A 26,989-nucleotide genomic window follows, 5' to 3' on the forward strand; every position below is an offset into this window, starting at 1 on the left:
ACCCACTGAGTGAGGCCAGGGATCGAACCTGCAACCTCATGGTTCTTAATCAGATTCATTTCCACCGCACCACAATGGGAACTCCTAATATGAGATTTTAATGCACTTCTTTCAATAACTGATATAAGAAGAAAAGAAGTCAGAAAGTATATGGAAGATCTGAACAGCACAATTAACCAGCTTGATGTAACTGATATATATGTGGAACACTGTGCCCAACCAGTCCAGAAAACACACTTTTTTTCAAAAGACGATAAAGGCTATGCTAAAATTGACCATATGCTGATCGTAAAGCAAGCTTCAACCCATTTCGAAGGACTGAAGTCATCCCAAATGTATTCTCTGATCTCAGTGGAATTAGGCTGGAAACCAATAACGAAAGGATAATAAGAAAATCCATGAAACTTAAGAATGTTTACACAAAATTTCCTAACTAATAATGATAAAAAGCCCCAAGTCTAAATCCAGCTTCATCACTGAGGTCAGGGCAGATTAAATTTGCTCTCGAATGTCCTGGGAAAGATGACCTTTAGGGGAGCCAGACCATCAGTGTGCAAAGGGTCTAAGGCAGAGGTCTTCAAACTTTTTCTGTAAAGGATAAGATAGTAAGTAGTTTAAGCCTTGTGAGCCACATGTGGTGTCTGTTGTACTACTTCATTGTTTGTTTTACAATCCTTTAAAAATGCAAAAAGCCTTCCTAACTCTTGGGGCCACGCAAGATGGGCCATGGGCCACATGTTATCTGTGGGACATGGTTTGCCAACTCACGTAAAATAGCTTCAGATATGCAAGACCTCAAAAATGTGCCTCCTAGTTACTGCTCCTCAGGCAGCTACTGTAGGAGATGCTCCACCAGCAGGTAGGCGTCAGCGAGGGAAGAGAAAGAAAAGGGATCCAGCAAAGAGGAGAGCCCAAAAGATGGAGACAAAGGGAAAGGGAGCCCCACAGTGATGACAAGGTGAATTTCAGGAGGACGGCTCTTCCTGAACCAAGACTCCAGGAGAGATGGTGCCAAGAAAATTAAATGAATGGAGCACCTGATGGATGCAGACACACTGAGAGGAGATTCAGATGAATCAAGGAGAACGCGGAGATCGAGTCATAGGACACGAGACACAGAGCGCTAAGCAAATAAGTAACCATGGTTACTCCATAGAAAACAAAAAGCTAGTCAAGAAAGAAAGAGTAGACCTAGTATACCATATGGCTCAGCTGCGAAGAGCGCTAACTGGTCATAAGAATATAAATCCCGATATGGATCCAACCAAACTCGGAGTGGGGGGGCTTACTGGGAGGATGGGAGAGGGCAGGAAAGCACGAATGTGCAGGGCAGGAGGCGGCAGAGTGAAACGACGATGCCTTTCCCAGCGATGCATCGTTAGACCATGCCTATAATGAGTAGAACAAGAAACAGTGGTTTCCGGAGTTCCCACTGTGGCGCAGTGGGTCAAGAATCTGATTGCAGAGGCTCACTGCAGAGGCACAGGTTCAATCCCTGGCCCAGAGCATGGATTAAATAAAGGATCTGATATTGCCCCAGCTGGGGCATAGGTCACTGCAGTCAGATTCAGCCCCTGGCCTGGGAATTCCCATATGTCAAGGGTTTGGCTGTAAGAAAGAAATTAAGGAGGAGAAATGGGAGGAAGGAAAGAAAGAAAGAAAGAAAGAAAGAAAGAAAGAAAGAAAGAAAAGGAAGGAAGAAAGAAAGGAGGAAGGAAAGAGTGGTTTAAGCAGGTGATTTAGACATAGAGGTGATTGAAAAAGAAATAATTAAAAGATGAAAAGTGATTTATTCTAGGAAGCGGGAAATGGAATGGGGGTGGGGGGGAGGCAGACGGTTCCTGGTTTGTCTTGTCAAATGATTTTTTAACATTCTGAACAAAACTTTTGTTTTAAATTTTTGTCTTGTCAAATGATTTGGCTCTGTATGTGCAGGTGTAACGGATAAAAATAAAAACGAAAAATATAAAATGCCAAAAAAAAAAAAAGAATAAAAGGAAAAAGAACTCTGTTTTCTTGGGCATGGGGAATAGTGTCTATGGCTTTGCCTTCATTCGCAACATCTGATGGGTTCTTACACCACAGCCTTCTCGGGATCTCGAGGGAAGGTCTCCAGGTTGCCTGTGATATAGTAGAGCGAGCACCACAACGTTCCTTCTATGTGTCCGCCTTGTGCAGCCTTATGGAAATATTCACCAGCTAAAGTCTGTAAAGAGATGAGCACACGTCACGCTCATGAGTCAGAAAGCCTCCAGGGCTGGTTTTAGCAGAGCTGAGGTAGGGGAGTACTTAGGGGCTGATACTGTCACAGGCTTATAACTACAGATACTTTTTCTTTTTTTTTTAAACCAAGTCAAGTTCCAGGAAGACAGCCAATCCCAGAAGCTGGCTTCTTGACCTGCTAACCTTGACCGCAGCTCTTCTGCAGATGGGTTACCCAATACATCAGATACCGTGACACCACGAATATCGTTGTCATCTCATCGGATCCTCACATAACCCCCTGCCAGCTAGAGACAATATTGCATCAAAAGTCACACCGGGTGCAAATGCAGGCATTTGCTTTCGTAACCTTGCTTCATATCTTTTTTTTTTTTTCAAACTCAGACGCAAAAACTGCATCTCAAGTAGGTAGGTGAGAATTAGAATATGACAATAAAAAAATCCCTGCTCGCAGATGTGTGGGAGGGCTAACAGATACTGGCGGTGCATAAAAATATCCAGCCTCCTACATAGTCAGGGAGAGGCAGAGGGAAAAAAGAAAAGAAAACAAACACTTAGATGAGTGTGTGTTCGCTGACTACTATTATTTCCCGCAGGCTGTCATTTTAAAGCATGGGATTTGGAGTCAGACACATTTGGGTTCAAACCCCAGCTCTGCTCCTTGCTCTGTGACTTTGAGCCCGTTAGTTAATCTCTCCAACTAAGAGAAGAATTCGATTTTTGCAAAACAGAAAAACGTGGCTTCTGAGAGTAACTGGCATGAAAGTTTGTCATGAGGATTAATTGAGATAATACATTCTCGAGACTTGGTATGGTGCTTTATAAAGAATACTCTTCTGATTTCTCAGCCTGGTATCTGCTGCCAAAGCTTGCCCGTCCCCTACATGCCCCCTCCTTTCTTCCCTCCTCAAGAAATGCCCAACACTCTGGAGTCATCCTGACTGCTCTCCCACACCTCCCACCTCACATCCAAACATCAGCCGAGCCTGTTGCCTTGACCTTCAAAATACATCCAGAATCTACTCACATCTTAGCCCCCCTTCTGACATTGCCCATCCTCTCACTTGGATTCCGCATTAACCCCCTCCGCCTGCTCCCGTCTCTCTCAAGCCCAGTTTCCACCAGAAGTCAGGGGGAGCCTTTTATTTTATTTATTTTTCTTTTTAGTGTCACACTTGCGGCATATGGAAGTTCCCAGGCTAGTGGCTGAATTGGAGCCAAAGCTGCCAGCCTACGCTACAGCCATAGCCACACCAGATCCGAGCCACACTTGTGATTTATGCTACAGCTCACGGCAATGCCAGATCCTTAACCCACTGAGCGAGGTCAGGGATCGAACCTACATCTTCATACACACTAGTCGGGTTCTTAACCCGCTGAGTCACAACGAAAACTCCAGGAGGAGCCTTTTAAAGCCCAGTGTGCGACTGCCCTGTTCAGAGCTGTCCCATCCCGCTGAGAGCAGCTGCGTGGTCACAAGGACTTGGGCACCTGCCTCCTCGAGCTCATCTCCACACACCCAGCCCCCCACCCCCCACCCCCGCTGCCTTCTCTGCCCTTGGCTCTTGCCCGTTGGGCCTCCTTGCACAAGCACGCCAGACCTGCTGGTTTCTTCTCAGAGCTTTTGCCCTGGCCATTCCCTTTTTCTAGAATGTTCTCTCAGGGATTCACAAGACTCCCTTAGGCATCTGTACAATGTTGCCTTCTCAAAGCAACCCTTTCTAATCTCCGTTATAAAACAGCATCCCCCAGTCTCCACCCTCCCGAGCCTCCTTGTCCTGCTTTATTTCTCCCCATAGCACTTCTCTCCGCCTGCCCTCATACCATAGGCTTGGTTATTATTTGTCTGTCCCACCGGAATGCTAGCTGCCCCACGCAGGGGTTACTTTGTCTGCTGCAGTATCCCTGTTGCCCGCAAGAGCGCCTGGCATAGGGTGGGTATTCAATTAATTTGTTGAGTGCTATGGCGTTCGGATTATAATTATCACCATCAATATTGTTAGGAATAATGAGGGGCTTCCATTTCACACAAGGACCAGGTCCTGACTCCACTACGTGAGGTAATCGTTCAAAGCCTCAGTTGCTTATTCTGTAAAATGGACATAAATAATAGTAACTATTCCAGAAGGTAGTTAGGATGACCCGGGGAGGGTTTGTGAGTGTCTGGCCCAGAGGAGAGGTGCAGCAAACACTAAAGATTGCCAGTGTTTTTTACATTATTGTTAAACCTGCTGTCATACCAGGCAACCCTATCTGGAACCAGCTGTCTTTGCTTCCAGTAAGACCAGGCATGAATCTCCATTCTCCCTCTCTCTCTCTCATTCTCACCTTGCATCATCTCCCTCTTCTCTCCCCAGCTCAGGCCTCCTCCTCCATGAAGCCTTCCTGCCTGCTTCAGCCTTCACGGTTCCCCTTTCCAGAACTGTCTGGGGCACAGCAGTTGGCACACCCTTGGCACTTGGCTAATGCCAGCCTTTGCTCTTCATTCTCTTGTCTTCCTAACTGAGCCCTGGAGCCCCTCAAGATCATGGTCTGGGTCTTGAGGGGGTGTGTGTACCACCCACGGGGCCTCGTCTGGGCTGGGCAGACAGTACACTCCCTTCCTGACCCCGTGATTGGCCAGCTGCCCAGCTGGTCCCAAGTCCTACTCACGTGATTCCTTCCAGGAATTCCGGGGAAGATGCCATCCAAATACAGGACTCCAAGATTGTATGATGCATCTGGGTTCCCCATTTCTTCTGCTTTTAACCAGTACTTGGCTGCTTTGGCATAATTTTTCTTGAATTTGTGGTAATACCAGCCCAGACCATTGACTGCCTGATGCAATCCCTAGATTTCAGAACAAGCAAGAAATTATACTTTTTTTTTTTTAAATGAAACCTAAAAAGAATCAATTGTTGTGAAAGCCTCCTGCCTAAACCTGAGCGAAAACCTTCCTTGTCTCCTTTTGGGGGGCAGATGGCATTAAAGGAACGCTAAGTGCTAGAAAACACGCGGCCGCCTCCGCATCCTCCCAGGAGGATTTCTGCCGGCTGCTGCAGGGCTTGCCGCCTTCTGGCTCGACCGTGACGCTGGCCCCCAAAATCATCGCTCAGCCTCTCTGGGCTCTTTCGTAAAGCCGGGGTCTGCAAAGGCCTCTAATGGCCCTGCAGTATCAACAATGCCTTGAAATTCAGGAGCGCTCAACGGAGACAGGAAGCCCGAAAAGAAACCTGCCCTGGCCGGGAAGGTTTCTAGGTAACCTGCCAGCCCATCTGTTGATGATTCTGCCCTGAACACCAGCAAACCCTTTGTGGGAAGCAGCTGCAACAGCCTACCTGGGACTGCTTAGCATCCTGCCTCTGACAGGTAGAGGTGGGCTGAGGCAGAGGGGAGGGTGGTGGAGAAGGGAGGGCGCTTTCAGGGCTGTGTCTAAACCTGGGGCTGTACCAGCGAAGGGCTGGTTCGTGTGAAGCTAGTCTCAGGCCTGGTTGTTCTTGCTGATTCACGCTCTCAGGTGCCCACCTCTGCTCGCCACAGGTGCTCCCACCTGCTTCTAGGTGGCAGCCCCCTGCCTGGTTGTTGAAGGCTCAGGAACCCTGCAGAGGTGTAAGTGTGCAAACCTGGGTATTCAGGGCACTCATTGCTCCTTTCCTGCTGCGTCCATAAGACCACGGACAAGCAGAGGGGGGAGAAGCACACAGTGAGTGCCCTGGCACCTGCAAGACAGGTAAGTTCAGGCATGGAACCAAATCTCTTTCGCCTCCCCTTTCAGACGTGATGGGGCACATTCAGGATGATACGGCTGTAGACATGCCTCCCCTTTCAGAATTGAGGGACCAGTTCCCCTTATAAAGGATGCCAGGACCCCAGCCTGAAGCTTCTTCAAGTCTGCAATGGCTCCTAACACAACTTCCTCCTAGTTTCTATGTTAGATTCCAGACTCCAGGAAGACCAAGAGGAAGAAACTGATAAGGCCCCTTAGAATAGATGCTCTATGGAGTTCCCGTTGTGGCTCAGTGGGTAAAGAACCTGACTAGTATCCATGAGGATGCAGGTTCCATCCCTGGCCTTGCTCAGTGGGTTAAGGATCCAGGGAGGCAGCAAGCTGCTGCAGAGGTCACAGATGCAGCTTGGATGTGGCGTTGCTGCGACTGTGAAGCAGGCCAGCATTTGCAGCTCAGACTCAACCCAGGAGCTTCCAGAGGCTGTGGGTGTGGCCTTAAAAAAAAAAGAATAGGTGCTCCATGAGGGCAGGGATCTTCCTTGTCTCCTATGCACCTATGTTAGTACTTGGAAGTGCTCAATAAATACTTGACCAGTGAACGAAAGCCAGCCTTGGAATGCAGGTGACACGCAAAACGGAATCCAAATCCTCCACCCTGAGGGTCCAGACTGGCAGAGAGTGGACACTTGGGATGGGCTCAGTGCCATGGATCAGTCACAGCCGCATCCCTCCGGAGCCCCGCATGGTACCAGAGACAAGGCAGTCTCCTGAGAGATTGCAGGATGAATGCATTTCCATGAAGTCACAGCCCAGGCCATACCACAAAGTGACAAGAACCAGCTTGGGAACAAGCCTAGGGAATAGCCATCAAAATGGCTTCTTCAGGGCTCACCTCCAGAGGTTTAGGGTTTTTTCAAAGATACCTGTCATCACCAAAAATACTCTAGAACTTTCTGTAGAAATTTCATTGGGACCCAGATCAGGAGCTCCACAAGAAATCTTATTTTATTTCATTATTTTTTTCTTTTCTAGGGCTGCACCCGCAGCACATGGAGGTTCCCAGGCTAGGGGTCGAATTGGAGCTACAGCCACTGGCCTACACCACAGCCAGAGCAACTCGGGATCTGAGCCGAGTCTGTGACCTACACCACAGCTCACGGCAACGCCGGATCCTTAACCCACTGAGCAAGGCCAGGGATCGAACCCACAGCCTCGTGGTTCCCAGTCGGATTCATTAACCACTGAGCCACAACGGGAACTCCTTGTTTTATTTCTTAATGCTCACACCTTATTCTGGACAGCAGTATTCACAGATTTACTTTCAAGTGACTTTGAACTAATTCTCCCAAATCAGACCTTGTGCTTCATCACAGGGTTTGACAAAGAGGAAGGGTTTAAAAGCTCCCCGTGGAGTGAATGAGTGAGCATATCCTGTAACTCTTTTAAGAATTTTACCACTCCAGGTCATAAAATTGCATTCCCTCCAGTATTCATCTAGAGTCTGTGAAAAATACATGCCAAATAAAGCACTTTACACAACAATTCACCACCAGCATGGCTAAAGAGATGCAAATTTCACACCTGCCAGGAAGCCCTGTGCCTGCCTCGCTTTCAGGTGCTCTGGAATCTATGCCCTCGGTGGCCACCATTAAGCTGCTTTTCTATTTCTGCCCTATAGCCTGTCTCAGGGTGGGAGCGGGCCTGTGCTTTGGGTGGTGAGGGGGGTTCCATTCTCCCGGCTCGCTTGCCAGGAGACCACCTAGGTGGAGAAAAAGCCTTAGGGCTCTTACTCCACGTTGAACTTCCTGTTCTACAAAAAAAAAAAAAAAAAAAAAAAAAAGGCCTGCTGAGCTCCCTAAAGGAAGGGAATGAGGAAGAAAAATCACCAAGGTTACTCTGGGAGTCTTGGTTGATGGGGCAAATATTAGCAGCCCTGGGGATAAAGCACACTCAGGAACCTGAAGGGCTCTCAAGGACCTCGTGGAGGCTGTAAAATTACAGTGGTTTCTATGGATCCATTTGTTTGCAAATCTGTCTGCAGGCACATGGGAGTGTGCCCGTGTGGGTGTCACGCATTGGAGGTGTGTTTGCATGCAGAGAAATGTATGCAGGTGTGCATGCATGTGTGTGTGTGTGTGTGTGTGTGTGTCTCACAAGCGGTATTATACCTTCTACTCTGTAGTGCCAATATTGAAACCAGTTGGCTTGACGATAACTTTGAAGAGTCAAGAGTGACAAAAGGAAGATAATTTCCTAAATCGGGCAATACCCTTGATAGGCAGCCCCTTTATTAAAGCCCAGAGAAGCAAATGAGCTCTGGATACCACAGAGTTAACTTCAGAGGAACCAGGCTTTGGTTTTCCTGATTCAATGGCATTTATGCCCATTCCATTTCAAGGAGCCCCCACTGCCGCCGCTGCTGCTCATTATCAGGGCAGCCTTTGATTATAATTTTAGCCTTGGAACAAACTTGGTCTGAGTTCTACTGACTGGCAAGTGAGTTGGGCTTCTGAATGCTGCCATCCCCATTGTGCAGGTTTCTGTAGGAGTTGTAGCTCAAAAATGACTAACCACTGCAAAGCCAGCGACCCCTCCCTCCCCACAGCTTTTTATTTTTTTTATTTTTTTCCTTTTTAGGGCCGCACCTGCGGTGTACAGAAGTTCCCAGGCTAGGAGTGGAATCGGTGCTACAGCTGCCCGCCTACACCACAGCCACAGCAGGGTGGGATCCAAGCTGCATCTGCAACCTACACCACAGCTCACGGCAACGCTGGATCCTTAACCCACTGAGAGAGACCAGGGATCAAACCCGCAGCCTCATGGATCCTAGTCGGGTTCATTACCGCTGAGCCAGGATAGAAGTGCCCCCTCCTCCGCCTTTCTACCTTCCTCAGAAGGCTGGCCATTTACTCGCCAGCGACTCGTGAGAGCGTGGGTGTGTGTGGCGGCAATGTTTCTGTCTGACAATATGCTCAAGTGTTACCTTGGAAGCTGCTTTCTTCATCAGCTCTAAGGCAAGCCGTCTGTTCTTTTTCACTCCTTGACCCTAAACAATGATAAACAGCCATGATCATGAAGAAAATAAACCCAGAGTGCACACAACACTATCACACAGATCCGTCAGTATCTGATAAATGATGCTTCAAAATAAAGCCCCAGCCTTCTCAAGTTAAAAACCTCATCTTGGAGATTTCTATAGGCAGAACCACGATCCCAGCATCCTCATCGGATCACCAACATTCATCACCGTTATTTTGCTTCATTTGTAAAACAGAGGCAATAAACCTCACGCTCTCAGCTTAACATCCATACCAAACCCCCCGTTTATCACCCATTGGATCACATTTTGGTCAATCCACAGACGCTGTTGGGAGAAGCCATGGATAAGGTGGTCCTGGTGGCGTTTCTCTGGGGATTATCTAGGTGGCCAGCCAGATAAAGCACTTTATCTGCGTTGGACAGTCAAGAGCTTTTAGGCTGTCCTTTGCAACCTTCCAGGGTCCTTGTGGGAGTCCCCACAGTGGCACATCAGGGCTTCAGAGCCAGCTCGATCAAGAGCCAGCAGTGAAGGAGACAGGACCTCTTGGAATCGGCTGCCTGAGAAGCTGACAAGCTGATAGGGTTCCTCCAGCAAAATCAAGTTTTTCCAGCAGAGGTGGTTTGTACGTTACAGGGAGAAACGGCTTTGGGGATTCTCGTTATAAGAAAGGAACTCTGGATTCCACACTGAGGGATCTGGAGGACCCCGTGGGAAGATGCTGGGTCTGAGGGTGGGCAGGAGGGTCTCCGGAGGGCTCTCGGACCCAGGTCTGACCGTGAAGATGGCAGGCAAGAGGAGAAGGATGCAAACCCCAGGCTTCCAAGCTCACTTGGAGCCTGCCATTGACTCACACCCCCCAGAGTCCTCCTGGTCTCAGACTCAGCACTTGACAGGGTCACAGGTGATATAACGTGAGATGATTTTTCAATGAATATGGCTCTTAACTCAACTCCAGCTGTGGTGCTGTCATTCGCATCTGAGAAATTTGCCCACAATCACACAGCGAGTTATAAGTAGAGGCAGGATTTGAATCCAGTCGGGTAGGCTCCAGAGACCAAGCTTATAAATGCCATGCTATGTCCTGTAGATTTTCTTTCTCTTTTTTTTTCTTTTTTGGCCACACCTGCTTGCTATGGAAGTTCCCGGGCCAGGGATCGAATCCAAGTCACAGCTGTGACCTGTGCCACAATGCAGCAGTGCTGGACCCTTAACTCCTGTGCTGGAGAGGGAACTCCCTCCCCCGTGTATTTTCATTTCTATCCCGAGAAAGATGAATGTTTCGTAACTTCTTTACAGGACACAGAAACCATGCTGCAGGATGTGTTTGTCCTTACAGTTTTCAGGACCCCCAATAAAATCCTGACTCCAAATCGAGGAGAAATTACATACACGAAAGTCGGATTTCCTCTAGACTTTCACTTACCTATTTAATAAAACCGATGAGCTGGAGCAAAGTGGAAGATGAAAATATTTTTCGGAAGTGCACCATTACTTCGTTTAATTAGAGAGGAAAGGGAAAAGGACGAGAAGGCTATTTAGAGTAACCGGATGGAGCAACGAGACAACCTTTTTGACTTCAGGGAAGCATCAGAATGACCAGAATGCCAGAACGTTAGAACCTGACTGCACTCAAAGTCTATCTTCTCCAACTGCTTTGTTCCAAAGGAATAAAACCAGGTCCCAGGAGTTCCCGTCGTGGCTCAGTGGAGACAAATCTGACTAGGATCCATGAAGACGCAGGTTCCATCCCTGGCCTCACTCAGTGGGTTGCGGATTCAGCGTTGCTGTGACCTATGGTGTAGGCCACAGACAAGGCTCAGCTCTGATGTTGCTGTGGCTGTGGTGTAGGCCAGCGGCCACAGCTCTGATTTGACCCCTAGCCTGGGAATCTCCATGTGCCACAGCTGCGGCCCTAAAAAAGAAAACAAACAAACAAACAAACCCCAAAGCCCAAAAAAACCCCAAAAACACGGGGCCCAGAGAGGTTGACTAACGTCACAATTGGACCAAGAACTAGAATTCAGATACTCCGATGTCTAGGCCAGGGATTTTCTGGTACCACTACGTAATCCAAAGTGGGATGATTTCAGGCACAAAGGTTATACACTACGCAGAAATCTGAGTCGTACTGGAAATTGCTAAAGCGAGAGAAACGCCAAGTCCTGATACAGAGTAAGTGGTCAATAACTACCCACTGAATGAATGCATGGCTGCTGTAAAAGTCGAAGCTCCATCCTCTCGTGGACGTGAAATGGAATGGAGCTGACCGTCTTGCACAAAACTACAGCCATCATTGTGGCCTCATCTTTGAATACAATAAACCCAAAACCCCCACAAGACAATATGCCAAGTGTACCTTACTGTTCCTCCCTTTGGGGATATTGGGAATATTCTTTTTTTTTTTTTTTTTTTTTGTATGTGATTCTTTGACATGGAAAACACTCAAAGCCAACTTTGGCCAGAGGTAGAAATCTGCCTTGAGATGTTGGAAGAGACTTCCTTCAGTCCACGCAGAGGTAAGTTAGAAGGCAGGAAAACCAAAAAGGCTTTAAGGTTTGGGAAATCAGACCCTGAAGAAACACTGTCACCTCCCATGTCATTTATTTTCGTCTTTGGCTCGCTCTCTGGATTTCGACCTCCTCGTGGGCAGCAGTAATGTCCAATTCAAGCCTTTAGCGTCTCTGCACTTCGGGCAGTGGCCGCCCCGACTCTGGAGGATGGACTCCTCTCCTGGGTGCCTGTCTCAGTCCTCCGCCTTCCCCATGAGGGTGTGAGACCCCTGGGGTCAGGGATGTGGCTCCTGCATCCATCTGTCCGTCCATGCTCAGCGTCTGGCATTTTGTCAGCCCTGAAGGGGCGTTTATTGTATAAACACACAAATGCATTGGCATATGGCTAAGAGTCAAACCGTTTCTATGTTGATTTGACGACTACAAAGAAAACGTGTGGGCTCTAAATTTGGAACCATAACAACCAATAGGTTTTTAAGACTCTGGAGGGCTGGAAGCATAGCCAAAGTCATGGCTGTTAATCAGAGAGTGGCCACAGTTGTGGTTCTGGCGATGCGCCTGCCCAAGTCTTTGAAGACACTTGCTAGATGTGGGTGGCTGCCTCCTTGGGGTCTGGACACAGGGGCCAAGGGTCTTCCTGCCCAGCAGAAAGCTTGCCAACAGCATTCTACTTTTCCAAGATTGGTGAATTGGTGTCTCTGTTTGAGGGCGAAGAGCACAGAGTCCAAAGCCAGACTGCCTGCATCCTAGTCCCAGGTCTGGAATGGACCCGTCACGTGACCTTGGGCAAGTTACAGACCTTTTCTGAGCCGCTGTTAACACACATATAAACAGCGGTCATGATACACGGACGTACCTGCCTCACAAGGTTATCATGGGGACTGAATGTGTTGCTACAGGCACCTCAGGTAATAAGCATCGCATCAGTCAGTGTGAACTATTATTATTCTGTAGAGTATTTTATAGTTTTGAAGCCGCTTCCTTAGGTGATCTCATTCGACCTGTGGTCATTGCCATTGTCTTACAAGATCAGATAAGTCCAAGGACACAGCCGATGGCTGCAGAGGAGGGATCTGAACTCCATCCTCCGTCTCCTGGGCTAATCTTCTCCCCACCCCTCCTCCTGCTCTCCTGTCGGCTTAAAGCCAAGGTCGTTGTTATGACCAACGGGACAGTTGGGATCCAGCCCAAACACACACCGTGTCTAAGCTGGGATTCCATGACAGCTCTGTCTGGTGGCAACTCACGGCGCCTTGGGAGCGGCTGGCTGGGTACCACTCCTTAAAATATGGGTGTCTCCTCCAGAAGGCTGCCGTTCTTGCAAAAGCAAAGGGAATCCAGGTGCCAAACATAAGACGAATGATTAAAAACAAGACCAGGAAACTGCTTCTGATTGTGCCTTTTCAGCAAATACCCCTTTCCATCAGAAAAGAGAAGCAGATACTCAGATTCCTCTGGTACGGACTCCTCTTTGCCAGCAAGCCTGCGGGAAACCGCTCAGGAAGTCTGATAAGAACTGTGCAATTTCAGCACAAATGGAGCGAGTCTTACCTTGAATAAGACGATGGCATAGTCGTATATTAAAGCGGGGTCCTCGGTCTCCAGGGCGCCCTTGGCGTACCACTCGATGGCTGCTTCGGGATTCTTGGCCACGCCTTGCTGGCCCCAGAACAGCATCTGGGCCAACCGTTGCTGCAAGACAGTAGCAATTTAGAATAATGACTTTCCTGTCATGCTTACTATATAAGGCTCTAAAAGGGGGTGGGGGTAGGCAAATCTAGTTTAAAATGTTTTTATATTGGAGTTCCCGTCATGGCGCAGCGGAAACCAATCTGACTAGGAACCACGAGGTTGTGAGTTCAATCCCTGGCCTTGCTCGGTGGGTTAAGGATCCGGCGTTGCTGTGAGCTATGGTGTGGGTCACAGGTGCAGCTCGGATCCCACGTTGCTGTGGCTCTGGCGTAGGCTGATTGGACCCCTAGCCTGGGAACCTCCATATGCTGCGGGTGCGGCCCTAGAAAGACAAAATGAATAAATGAATAAAATAAAATGTTTTGATATTGAGAACCGAGAGTTAGGTAGACACGTTATCTTCCTAATGGGGACCAGAGCCCATGGGTGAACTTGTGTATATACAAATCCTAAGTCGGAAATGGTGTGTGTGTCCCTGAGTGAATGAATGGATCAAAGCTGGATGGAAACTGACCAACAGCCACACGGTCTCCTGTCCTCAAATGCCCTCTCCTTTGGGCGGTGTCCTCATGGCCCAGTGGATGGCGTGGAGGCCTGTGTGCATCCGTATCAGTTAGGGCATCTCCCTACAGCATCGGCCCCCTCCTCTCCTGGCATCTGTCCACATGCCAGCTCCACCATCAGACTCGGTGGAGTCTGAGAGTCTTTGGGGGTGGGGACCTCGAGATGTTCTTTGTCTGTTCTTGTCCCCTCTGCCCCCACCCAGAAGAATTCAACAGGAACTCACAGAAGCTCTGCAACAAAGATTTGCTGAATGAAGGAAAGAAGCGACCGTCCTTAGGAAAGTTCGTGCAAAGCTCCGGAGCGCCCAGAACCCAGCTCTGGCCGCCGCACTCCAGAACCAGGCCCTGCAATTCCTTTCCGGGAGGAAAGGCTGCAGGCTGGGACAGACCTCAAGGAGGAGCCACAGGCACCGTTTGTGGTCATTCTGGCCCCATGTGGGCCCCTCGCTCTCTTTCCTTCTTTTTCCTTCTCTTATCATCTCCTTCCCTTCTCTCCCCACTCCCCGCCACCCCGCAAAAGAAAAACCTTATAACTTACAGGAAAGCATGTTCTGAGATGCTACTGGAGGAACAGGAGACCCGTCTCACCAGGGTCTCTGGTATTTGCTTGTCAATGTGTTTGTTCTTTGGTTTTCTTTTCTTTTCCTTTCTTTCTTTCTTTCTTTCTTCCCCTTCCCTTCTTTCTTTCTCTCTTTCTTCCTCCCTCCCTTCCTTCCTTCCCTCTCTCTCTCTTTTTTTTTTTTCTGTCTTTGTGCCTTTTCTAGGGCCACTCCCATGGCAACGCTGGATCCTTAACCCACTGAGCAAGGCCAGGGATAGAACTCACAACCTCATGGTTCCTAGTCAGATTCGTTAACCACTGAGCCACAGCAGGAACTCCTCTCTCTTTCTAATGTTAGCTTGTTTACTTGAGATCTCTTTTTCTCTTTTTGGCCATCCTGTGGCCTACAGAGTTCCCAGGCCAGGGATCAGAATGGAACCACCGTTGTGACCTGCACCACAGATACTGCTCTGTCAGATCCTAATTCACCGTGCCAGGCCTGGGATCAAACCTGTGTCCCTGCACTCCAGAGCCACTGCCGATCCTGTTGCACTGTCTCGGCAGCAACTCCTGGTTTTCTTTCTCTTTCCCATCTCTGCTCTTCCTCCTGCTTAGCAGATCCAGAGGCGTTTCCGGAACCTGTGTGCTCACCAGGAGCACAAAGCAAACGCTGAGTCCCTCCTTAGGGAAGGAGGTTTACTCCCTCCAGTGCCATCAGCCTCAGCCGGCTCTGGGAAGGGCTTTCCCTCCTAGTGAAATCGGGGCCAGAGGCCAGCTAGGGCAGGGGACATCCTCCCAGCCCTCAGCCTTTCCTGTACCCCTTACAAGTCCATCCAAAATACAGGGTGGATCCTTTCGGTCTAAATGCCACACAGATTTTCTCTTATTCTCCTGGCTGAGTTCGTGGCCTTCTTCTCGAGGCCCATCTAATCCCTCCTGCAGCCCAAGATGCTTCATTTTATTTCTGATGCACAGGAAGGTCTGATGGTAATCTCAGCACTCATAAGCACTCATGTCACGGCACTCTCCTCTGGGTGTGGGGTCGGACCACCTTTCCAGCCCCTCCAAGTCAGGAGGGACCAGTGGACTTGCTTTGGTCAATGAACAGTGAGAAGTGACTTGTGCCCCTTCCGTACAGAGGCATGAAGAGCCAGCCCTGCTGCAATGGCTTTGGAAACGTGTTTTGGTGAAGGCTCCGTCCTAGGGGTCTAATCGGAGAAGCTTGGGTTCCTAGGGACTATGAGAGGCCAGCCTATGTCAACCCCCAACGGATGGGGAGCGTGAGTGGCAATACACTGGCGTTGGGTTAAGGCACTGGGTTGGGGATATTTTGTTACCGCAGCATAACGTGGCCTATCGTGGCTGAGAGACTTTTCAAGACCTCGGCCGCAGTGTTACCTGAGCTGCCGCGTTGCCGCGAGTAGCTTCATGCTTCAGCCACATAAAGACGTCTCCATCTTCTTTGGTTTGTACCTTGAGTATTTCATCATCCTTTAGTCTAATTGTTTCAACATATGCCTAAAAAAGGAGGCAGGGAGAAAGGAAGGATGGAAGGAAGGAAGGGAGGGAGGGAAGGGGGAGGAAGGAAGAAAAGAAAGAAGGGAGAATAAATGTTATGGGCATGCAAACGACATGACATTCTTTTTTAAATGTAAACTTTTTTTTAAATTGGAGTATAGTAGATTTACATTGTTGAATTAGTTTCAGGTATATGACATTATTCTTTTTTAAATTTAAAAATTTTTTTTTAATAAATTTTTTTTTTTGGTCTTTTTTTTTTGTTGTTGTTGTTGCTATTTCTTGGGCCGCTCCCACGGCATATGGAGGTTCCCAGGCTAGGGGTTGAATCGGAGCTGTAGCCACCGGCCTACGCCAGAGCCACAGGATCCGATCCGCGTCTGCAACCTACACCACAGCTCACAGCAACGCTGGATCGTTAACCCACTGAGCAAGGGCAGGGACCGAACCCGCAACCTCATGGTTCCTAGTCGGATTCGTTGACCACTGCGCCATGATGCGAACTCCTAAATTTAAAATTTTTTTAAAAAATTGAATTATCATAGATTTACATCGTTGCACTAGTTTCAGGTATATAGGAAAGTGATTTAGTTACACACACACACACACACATATATTCTTTTCAGATTAATAATAACCCTTATAAGTCATTATAAAATATTACGTAGAGCTCCCTGTGCTATACAGTTAGGTCCTTGCTGCTTAGCTATTTTATATATAGTCACGTGTATCTGTTAATCTCCAACACCTAAGGTATCATCCCCCCACCCAAGAAACAAGAAACCAGCTTGCTTTTTACCGACATGACATTATTCTTCAAGCAGAACTTGCTCAAGTAAAAACGGTATGCATAATTGAAATATGAGGTGTGTCTGCAACGCCAGAAGATCAAATTCTTTTAAAATGAGTGAATCACATGCCCCGTATCTAAATGGGCATTTTTTTGTTCTTATCGACGCGTTTGCCTCCAGAGGACACAGGTTTTTCCACTGCCACTTCTATCGCTCAAGCTCGTTCAGAAGTCCACTGCCGTGCTGATTTCAGAGCCAGACCCACAGCATCAAAAAAGGTAAATCAATATTTTCTAAGTCTAACCTTATTTTTTTTTATTATCCCGAAGTGTTATTATCCTGCATGACTAACCCTTTTTATTTAGCCGGCTCAACCTCCGATATCTTTTGGCAATTTCCCAAAATTAAATCGACTCTGAAAAGAAGCGGGCACATTAACTCGGAGGATGTGAGGAAGAACGTGCGGGAGGCGTGAAAGAGGAGCCCAAGGGGGAAAGTTCGCAAAACGTTTGAATTTGCACACAGCCTCCCAGGTATCGGCCTCCTTTGAAGAGAATAAAGACTCATTTTTATGTATACATTTCAGCTGTGGGTCAAAAAAGCGCTCTCCTTTCCCAGCCTCCCCTTGGGGGCGACGGGCTCCCGCGCAGTGTTGCGGGTGGGGGCGGGGGCTGGAGAGGGCTTCCCAGCCCCGAGCAGACCGCAGGCAGGTGGTGAGAACCTGGATCTGGATGAGCTCGGGGGAGAGAAGCCTCAGGGAACAAGGAGCCAGGCCTGATTTCCCTTCTGACCCTCTCTCCGTTTGTCGGTGGAAAAAAGAACTCAGATTCACAAGCTCTCGTCTGCAGCCCCACGCCCGAGGAGGTCGCCCGGCAGCCTCCCCCACTGTGGCCGCGTGGGGCCGGAAGTCCCTTTCAGGCAGCAACAGGGAGCAGACTGGGGAACCTCGCTAGAACCCAGAACCCAGCAGGTATCAATTCCTGCTGGATGTCCAACCTTGAGACGACATCGAACAAATAGCCACAGGGACAATGACAAAGTTCACTGCCTTTGATGGAACCAACTATGTGCGGGGTGTTTCATAAACTTTTTCATTTAATCCTCATGACAGGGTGGGGACCCCAATATCACTGCCCTCAATTTATAGGCAAAGACACTAAGGCTCAGCAGGTGACTATGAACTTGAGGCCACGCTGTGCAGCTGGCCCTGGAAGCCGGGTTGGCCTGACTCCAAAGACCAGGGCTCTGATGATGTCGCCCTCTAGCGGGAAGGTCCTGGAACCCTGTCTGGGCACGGGGCTCTCTATCTCATTGGTTCTTTGCCAAGTGCATGGCCAACAGTCCTCAAATGCCCCTGGACCCAGCGTCAGAGAAGGTCCCACAACGTCCCAGAGCCTGACACTCCATGGGCTCTTCCTCCTTTTTCTCTGCTCAGCCTACAGGCTACAGGGGCAGCGTTCACATCGTGCCAGCTGCTGGCCATCGATCTCGGGAAAGGCAGGGCAGAGGGAAGAGCGGGGAGGGGGTGAGGAGGGTGAGGGATATGGTTGGACTTCGTACCCGGGAAGCAAAGCCTCCCTCGGCAGCCTCCCATTTTCCAGAGCATCTGCATGCTCAGAAGCTGTGAAGTATGATGTTCAGCCAGCGCCCGGGGAACTCAGGAGCAGAGCAGTTTCAGAGTCCACACTTAAACCACCACTTCCTTCAGGGCCTGTGGCCACCACCGTGAAGAACCTGCATCTTAGGCTGTTTACAATCAGCTATAATGTTTGGCTCCCCATGGGGGAGTGTAAGTTTTCTCTACTGAAACTTAACATTGTGGGATTTCAAGATAAGAATGGAGGAGGAGTTACCATCGTGGCACAATGGAAACAAATCTGACTAGGAACCATGAGGTTGTGGGTTCAATCCCTAGCCTGACCAGTGGATTAAGGGTCTGGTGTTGCCGTGAGTTGTGGTGTAGGTGGCAGACATGGCTCGGATCTGGTGTGGCTGTGGCTGTGGCGAAGGCCAGCGGCTATAGCAATACCAGCAGTAGCGACGGAGGGGCAAGGTTCTTCCAATGGAGGATGCGCCATACAAAGCGGGGCTGTGGGCAAGAGAGGCAGAGCTGAAAGCTAAGTGCCCAGGTGCTTGCTGTCGACAATAAACACTGGTTGCATCAAAAAGCACCAGGGCAGAGTTCCCATTGTGGTTCAGAGGGTTAAGAACCCAACTAGCATCCATGAGGATGAGAGTTCGATCCCTGGCCTCGCTCAGTGGGTTAAGGATCTGGCATTGCTGTGGTGTAGATCACAGATGTGGCCCGGCTCCTGGGATACTGTGGCTGTGGTGCAGGCCAGCAGCTGGAGCTCCAGTTCAACCCCTAGCCTGTAACTTCCATATGCCGTAGGTGCAGGACCAAAAAGGAAAAAAAAAAAAAAAAAAAAAAAAAAAAAAAAAAAAAGAAGAAGAAGGAGAAGAAGAAGAAGAAGAAGAAAAAGCACCAGGGAGTCAACAGGACCTCGTATCCCTTCATGTCCATTACCGGATACTCTGCACCTGCATCCCGTCCAGCATCCCGCCAGTAAACAGTGAGTGCCAGCTACATGTTAAGCACAGCGCTGGGCACTGGGGTCACTGAAGGGAACAGACAGGGGGGCCCAGAGTCTACTGGAAGAGTCAACTCTGAGACTGGGTACACAGCACCCACCGCAGCAATGGCAGGGATGTGCCCAGCTGCTGTGGCAGCCCAGCAAAGGGGACATCCTAGGAGGAGGTGACATGTGAGCCCAGCATTCCAGTGGGAGGAGGGGGGAGCAGCCAGAACGGGGGGGGGGGGTGGCGTGGAGAAAGCACACCAGGCAGAGGAGACTGAGCAGGACCGGGAGGTGTGGCAGCACCGTGTGATCCAAAGCTTGGCGTTTCCAGGGTGGGCAGGCCAAGCAGGGGTTCTTGACAACTGAGGTTGGGGAAGCCGAGAGAAACCGGGTCAAGGAAAGACTCCTGTGCCAGTGATGAGCGGGCCTCAGTGCTTCCGTACTGAGTCATGTCAGTACTGCACGTGAGCATCATTTGAGGAACTTTAAACACACACACACACACACACACACACACACCCGAGTTACATGTCGCCCCCTTCCTCCCTCTGCCTCCCCCCTCCCAGTCACTTGGATAAGAAGGTGGGAAGTTATTCCTTGAGCCCCCAGGTGACGCCAGCACGTAGCCAGGTGGAAAACCTCTATTGTCTTCAGCCCACTTTGACCTCGGTGCCAAGAGAACGGGAAGGGACAAGACTGGTGACAGAAAGGCCAGGCAGCAGGCATGTTCATTCGCCGGGGCTGTTGTAACAAAATGCCACAGACGTCGTGGCTTAAACCACGGAAATGAAATTGCTCACACTTCTGGAGGCTGGAGGTCCAAGGTCAAGATGCTGGCAGGTCTCGTTTCTTCCAAGGCCCCGCTCCTCAGCTTGTGTCCCCACATGGTCATCCCTCTGTTTCATCTCTGCCTCCTCTTCTCGTAAGGACACCCATCACACTGGGTTAGGGCCACCCAATGACTCCGTTAACTTAATCACCCCTTCAAAGGTCCTATGGACAGATACAGTGTCCCATTCTGAGGCACTGGGGGTAAGGACTGCAACACATGAACTTAGGGGCCAGTTCATTGCATAATTCAGTCCATCACGAGAGGCTCAGGGGAGAGACGATGAAGGGCAGTTGTGGCTGTGACAGCACGTTGGATGGCAGTGGGAGGAGACAGAAACTGGCATGCAGACTGTTGGGGATTATAACTGGTGGGACGATGGGGGGATCTCCCCAGTTGCCGGCAAGGTCAGCGGTGCCACTGGTTGAGGTGTCGGCGGGGAATGGAGAGGAGGAGATGGCGTGTTTCCTTTGCAGTTTGTTACCATTGCAGGTGGGGGCTTGGAACAAAGACCTCAGCCCTCAGGCTGAGAGTAAGGTTTGTGTGTCATCCGTCTGTGGACGGCAGTTGCAAGGAGGGGTGGGGATGAGATCCCTGGCTCTCTAGAAGGTGAAGAGAGGGAAGCCTGAGGCCCAAAAGTCTTTCGGAAGAGCAAATACTAAGGACTAAAGAGAATGAGAGGAACCCGTGTGTGATTAAGCCAGAAAAACAAACAAAGAACAAAACCCTAGCAACTTCTTTCTCTTTAACCTGAAGCAGAGTCCCCTACATCATAAGTGACGCGGAGCGAGATTCCTAATGAAGAAGATGAAGGGATGGGAACCACGAGGTACATAAAAGAGACAATGAAACAAGAATCAAGAAAGAAGTTACTGACGGGTCCTTGGTTTGTTAATTAGGGGTCTGGCTTTCCACATCTCCTCATCTGTTATGTGCTGCTGGAGAATTAATAGATATCTTAACAAAAGAACATTTAAATCAACGTACGACACCTGCTCAAATTCTCGAGAAGCCATTAATTACACATTCTTAAGAAAACGAGCTATGATCCAACCTTCTAACTGTATAATTCGTATCTGTGATTCTTAATCACACGACTTTCCAGCTGCAAGATGGATCTTCTCTATTCATCTTCTCTGGTTCTGACCAATTAAACATTTTCTTTCATAATCATAACATTTCATGTGCCAAATCTTCAAAAGAAAAGGAGCTTGTTAGCCACATACCAACTCCCATTGCTAATTTATGCTGAATTAGAATTCCTAAAAGTCTACTGTATACGCAGAGGGCATCATTAACCCATTGAGGCTTAGTGGGACAAAGCCAACATTATTTTGTGGCTTGGTTTTGACGGAATGCCTTTTCAGAAGAATTCTTTTTTTAAAAACTTTATCAATTAATGATCATTATATAACTACAGATGTGATCAATTTATTTGAGTAATAAAAAAATAAAAGTTGGAAGACCTAAAAAAAAAAAGTTATCAATTAATAAATCAATTCCTGTCAAAGCAAGGCGAAATTTTGCAGGCAGCTTCTATATCCTGGGAGAAGAGATGATGATGATAATGATAAGAGCGTGTTAGTTTATTCAAGAGACGTCATTATTTTCGAAAGGAACTAGAATGACTATACAGACAACCTCTTGGGGTTTCACAGCTTGACTCGTGCTGCGTGTCCAGTGACAACCTGAATCTCTGAGTTATTTATTTCCTAACTGTCCAGTGGCCACGGTAGATGTCTTTTCCAGAAACCATTCATTCCTAATCAGCAAAGTCTAAGTTTGCTGCACATGGCATGGGGGTTTCTGAGTCAAGGCAAGGAGCAGTGATGGGTCTGGATCTTAGTTAGCTGATGTGACTAAGTTTCCACGATCTTGACCTATCCCCCAGGCTCACTAAGCAGAAGCAGGAAAATCATGAATTTATAGCCTAGATCAGGGCCAAATCTGATCATGCAGTAATCTGCTGTCTACGGCTGCAGACAGCCAGGCACCCCATTGGTTTATACATTGTCTCTGGCAGAGTTGAATAGTTGCAAGAGTGACTGTAAAAACAGAGCCTGAAATATTTACCATCTATCTGGCTTTTTAGAGAAAAAAATTGCCAACTCCAGGTACAGATGACTTGGCCTTTTAGACTCAACTGCCTCAAGTGCTAAGACCATCAAAACATCTTAAATCCATTCTGGTGAAAGAGATATAGAAAAATACATTCCAAGAAGCCAACCATGTCATGTTCCCCTCCTACTGAATGCAAATCTACATCTTCTACAGGCAGCTTTCTTTCCTTTTTTTTTTTTTTGGTCTTTTTGCCTTTTCTAGGGCCACACCTGCGGCATATGGAGGTTCTCAGGCCACTGGCCTACACCAGAGCCACAGCAACGCAGGATCCTTAACCCACTGAGGAAGGCCAGGGATCGAACCTGCAAACTCATGGTTCCTAGTCGGATTCGTTAACCACTGAGACACAACGGGAACTCCAGCTTTCTTTTTTTTTGGCTGCACCCATGGCATGGAGCATTCCCAGGACAGGAATAGAACCCACGGCACAGCAGTGACAATGCCAGATCCTTAACCCACTAGGCCACCAGGGAACTCCAGGGCAGCTTTCTTTTTATCCTTATACTATCATCTTTACTTATACCTTTTTATTCATGGTCCCCCAAACAAACCATCCGTTGGTCCAACGGAAACATGTTATGTTTTGGGAGGGGGCAGATGTAAGCCACTGATTTCTTTGCTTAATGAGTCAATAAGATGTGGGAAGCTGCAAAATTGGGGGCTGGAGTTAGTGCCCCTCATCCAGTCCTTAAATCCAGGATGAGGCAGAATCTTCAAACATTGCCTGCGGTCAGTCAGCTGGGGGCACTGCGCTAGCAAGCCTCACGTGATGGGCAGGTATTTCTGGAGGCGCCCGGCAGCACGGGAGCATAGCTAAGGATGGCGCTTGCATCCTTGCATTGTAGACCCTGCCTGTTTGTGATGTACTGATTGGAGACCTTGGCTTACTGTCTCCGCCCAATTTAACTCCATCTCCCCTGGCATCTCCAGATCCCACCATGTCACGTGATTTTGGAACAAAGACAAGACAAAATGCCTGTTTCTGGTACATATTTTTTTTTTTTTTTCAAAATCAGCAAAAAAAAAAACATGTACCAGAAATCTGTCCAGGGCTGTATCTACCCTTCCCATCCCAGTCCTCCCGCTCAAGAAAAGCTTTTCACACCCAGATGTAGGCTTGTTCCTGCCTCCAGCCTGAGAACCCAGTGAGGAAACAGGCATTGGGGAATGCAGGGAAGCTGTTCTCTGCATTCGATTAGGCTCGTCCTCGGAAGTCCAGCGAATAGACCGGCCACGGGCGTGGATACAATTTCTCCAATTGCTCATGGAGTCCTGTAAGCAGGGCCATAACCATCTCCACCCATTTCTCTCGTACCTGATCGCCTTGCAGCGTGTGCTGGTCCAGGGGAGTCTTCGTGGCGATGTTGCTGTAGTAGGCGTAGGACAGCTCCCAGTCCAGGGGGTACTTATCAATACCCTGGTAGTGTTTGTACCCAAGGTTCATGGAAGACAGCCTCTCACTGCCCTGGCCTCCAACCAAACTATACAACATGCCCTGTTTGGAAGAAATCGGCAGCGTTCAGATGATTAGAGGAGGGGATCGTAGTATCCTAACATAGAACAGTCACATGGCCCCCACTCTACAGACGAGCCTAGTCAGTCCAGAAACCAGTTCACATGCCTTTTTTTTTTTTTGTCTTTTTTGCTATTTCTTGGGCCGCTCCTGCGGTATATGGAGGCTAGGGGTCGAATCGGAGCTGTAGCCACTAGCCTACGCCAGAGCCACAGCAACACAAGATCCGAGCCACGTCTGCAACCTACACCACAGCTCACGGCAACGCCGGATCCTTAACCCACTGAGCAAGGGCAGGAACCGAACCCGCAACCTCATGGTTCCTAGTCGAATTTGTTAACCACTGCGCCACGACGGGAACTCCTAACATGCCTTTGAAAAATTTTTTAGAAAAGAAGCCACAAGAGCCTTCTAACGGTTTGCAAAATCCCCAGGTGTTTGTCCTCAATGTCTAAGAGCTTAAAACGCCTTTGCTCTTTTCTCCGTGAGCATGGGGTCTGCCCCGACTGGCCTCAGAGCATTACTCTGTATCTGCTGACAGTTCGAAGGATCCTGGCCTGCTTCAGCTACGTCATCTCTGGCCAGACGGTCTGAAGAACGGCCCATGCCCCAGCCTTACACTCTCAGAATAGTACCATTGGGAAGGTCTTTAAAGATCGACTGGCCCGGAGTTCCCATTGTGGGACAGCAGAAAGGAATCCGACTAGTATCAATGAGGATGTGGGTTCGATCCCTGGCCTCGCTCGTAGGTTAAGGATCCTTCGTTGCCTTGAGCTGCGGTTTAGGTGACAGATGTGGCTCAGAGCCTGAGTTGCAATGGCTGTGGTGTAGGCCGGCAACTGCAGCTCCAATTTGATGCCTAGCCTGGGAACTTCCATAGGCCGAGGGAGCAGCCCTAAAAAAAAAAGATCAACTGGCCCAACAACCGTATATCAGAGTTGTGGAAACAGAGCTCAGAGAGTTGAAGACATATGTCCTTCTTTGGCCAACCAGGCACTGTGTAGCAGAGACGGGACTAGAACCTTCTACACGGTTCCACCCCGGTGGGGACTGCATCAGGAAAGCATGCCGTCAATCCTGAGCATCTATGAGCAGAGGCACACAAGGAAGTCCCTTGAAGGGAACATGGAGCTGCCTGGGAAGGTCTGAGTCTCTTTAAATCCAGGATGAACGATCCCGTGTGCAAACACAAAAACTAAAAACGATCAGGGACCATGTAGCAGCACTCATCAAAATGGAATTCTAAATGTTAAGACAAGTTGCATAATGAATCTGCATTCTGCACCGCACACAAAACTGTCTAGAATGTCTTTAATTTTAACGGCAGAAGGCTGACTGCGACAGTACGTTGCTTAGAGGTCCAAATGTTTCACTCAGCTAAAAAATCATAGGGGATGATGGACTCACAGCCAGAAGAGTTACAAGAATTGGGTAGCAGGCACCTGTCCTTAAAGGACGGGGGTCCTGGGAAGTCCTGCCGAATCTATTCCTTAGACAGTGGACAATACTATTCCGATGCTGGGTCCAGAAATAGATGAAGTGCTGCTTTCACTCACCAGAAGCAGGAGATCTGTGTTTAATAGAGCCCTAAGCTGTTTTTCTTTCTTTCTTTTTTTTGTCTTTTTGCCTTTTCTAAGGCCGCTCCCGCAACATATAGAGGTTCCCAGGCTAGGGGTTGAATCGGAGCTGTAGCCGCTGGCCTACACCAGTCACTGCAACTCGGGATCCGAGCCGATTCTGCAACTTACACCGCAGCTCAGGGCAACACCGGATCCTTAACCCACTGAGTGAGGCCAGGGGTGGAACCCGCAACCTCACGGTTCCTAGTCGGATTCGTTAACCACTGAGCCACGATGGGAACTCCTGTTTTTCTTTCTTTTTTTTCTTTTTTGTCTTTTTGTCTTTTTAGGGCCATACCAGCAGCATATGGAGGTTCTCAGGCTAGGAGTCCAATTGGAGCTGTAGCCACTGGCCTACACCACAGCCACAGCAATGCCAGATCCAAGCTGCATCTGTGACCTACACCATAGCTCATGACAACACTGGATCCTTAACCCATTGAGTGCGGCCAGGGATCGAACCCTTGTCCTCATGGATGCTAGTGGGGTTTGTTAACCACTGAGCCACGACGGGAAGTCCTAGGCTGTTTTTTTAAGTGTAAAGATTTTAAGGGACTCTGGGGAGCATGAACACGACCAGTGCCACTGGGACATGAGAGTCTTACTCTGCAAATATAATGCAGGTGACTGATGTTTCTAGACCTCATGAAATACTCTACCTGCAGCTGATCCCGAGGTACATTTAATCCAGTTTCATAAAAGACGGCGAGGTAGTAGGATGCTTTATGGTATCCACAGCAGCTGGCATCCATCAGAAAGGGGACGACAGAGCTAATTTGGTGTAGACCATCAACACTGGAGAGTCTCTTTACTGCCTTCTCGAACATCCGCCCACCGACTTCTAACACAGATTCGTTTTGGCTCCTTGGCACTGTAAATAACACAATTCACAGCCCACACAATTAACTACCACGGGATTGACATGGCTTTAAAAAGAAGTGGGAAAAGCCAATTAAATCACCTGAGTTATTAATAGGGTTGGTCCTGCAGTGCTTTGAAATATACCACCTTCTGGGGAGGTAAATCAAACCCGTTGGGGATGCCACGGTGTCATTCTGGAACTAGTTTTTCCTTTGGCACTAAATGACAGCCTCTATTCTGGGGAAAAGGATGTGCCTTCTATAGCTGAGAAAGCGCCTCAAGAGAGCAATTTACTCGGTGTAACTCACCACCATGTCAGGACCACCGAAACTGCCAGAGAGATTTTTTTTTTCCCTCTAGGACTCTGAAGAAGAGTGTGTTTTATCTGAGAAATAGTTCCTAGGTGCTGCAATAAAAAGTTGAGCCCAAGAACGTTCTTTTGAGATACTTTCTTATCATCTTTGGCCTCCAGTTTGCCTTGTGGGTTTCTAAATACATTAAAAAGAATGAGTCGACTTTTACTGAGGGCTTATGAAATGCCAACTATTGGGTCGAGTGTCTTATGCAAATTGTCATGCACTCTAAACAGCTTTAGGAGGTACGTACTACTCTCAGTGTCCCCATTTTTCGCATGAGGAGATTGAAGCCTGGGAAGTCAACTAACTTGTCTAAAGTTACAAAGGCTGGCAAGTGGCTGAGCCAAGCTTAGAATCCAGATGGCAGGTCACAAAAACCAGATTCCTACTCAGTACCCCTACCTCCTAAGTGAGAGGTAACTCGTTATTTTAATAAGCATCTTACCTCCATGGGGACAGACCTCCTTATGCAACTGCTTTAAGCTATATGATACCTTTTATACCCAATCCTCCCATAAAGGCTTAAA

At 48.6% G+C, this 26,989-nt stretch overlaps 1 protein-coding gene across 9 annotated transcripts in view; it reads right to left on the reverse strand.

Annotated features, from left to right (window-relative positions):
* Positions 1 to 26,989, reverse strand: part of SEL1L3 (SEL1L family member 3) — a 116,546-nt gene that overhangs the window by 26,299 nt on the left and 63,258 nt on the right. For all 9 annotated transcript variants that reach the window (XR_014812264.1, XM_084971667.1, XM_084971669.1 and 6 more), the window contains 7 exons: positions 25,905 to 26,116; positions 23,429 to 23,608; positions 15,674 to 15,793; positions 13,031 to 13,171; positions 8,913 to 8,975; positions 4,876 to 5,052; positions 2,079 to 2,206 (listed from right to left, as the gene is read on the reverse strand). Coding sequence is in view for 8 of the 9 variants with exons in the window: in XM_084971667.1 (XP_084827793.1) it covers positions 2,079 to 2,206; positions 4,876 to 5,052; positions 8,913 to 8,975; positions 13,031 to 13,171; positions 15,674 to 15,793; positions 23,429 to 23,608; positions 25,905 to 26,116 (1,021 nt within the window). In the remaining variant the exon portion in view is untranslated. The remainder of the gene's footprint in view (positions 1 to 2,078; positions 2,207 to 4,875; positions 5,053 to 8,912; positions 8,976 to 13,030; positions 13,172 to 15,673; positions 15,794 to 23,428; positions 23,609 to 25,904; positions 26,117 to 26,989) is intronic.

The sequence above is a fragment of the Sus scrofa genome, chromosome 8, assembly GCF_054392235.1.
Source record: "Sus scrofa isolate SSC_HxYL_T2T_F1_AM1 chromosome 8, Sscrofa_HxYL_maternal_Yorkshire_Landrace_v2.0, whole genome shotgun sequence".
Taxonomy (NCBI): Eukaryota; Metazoa; Chordata; class Mammalia; order Artiodactyla; family Suidae; genus Sus; species Sus scrofa.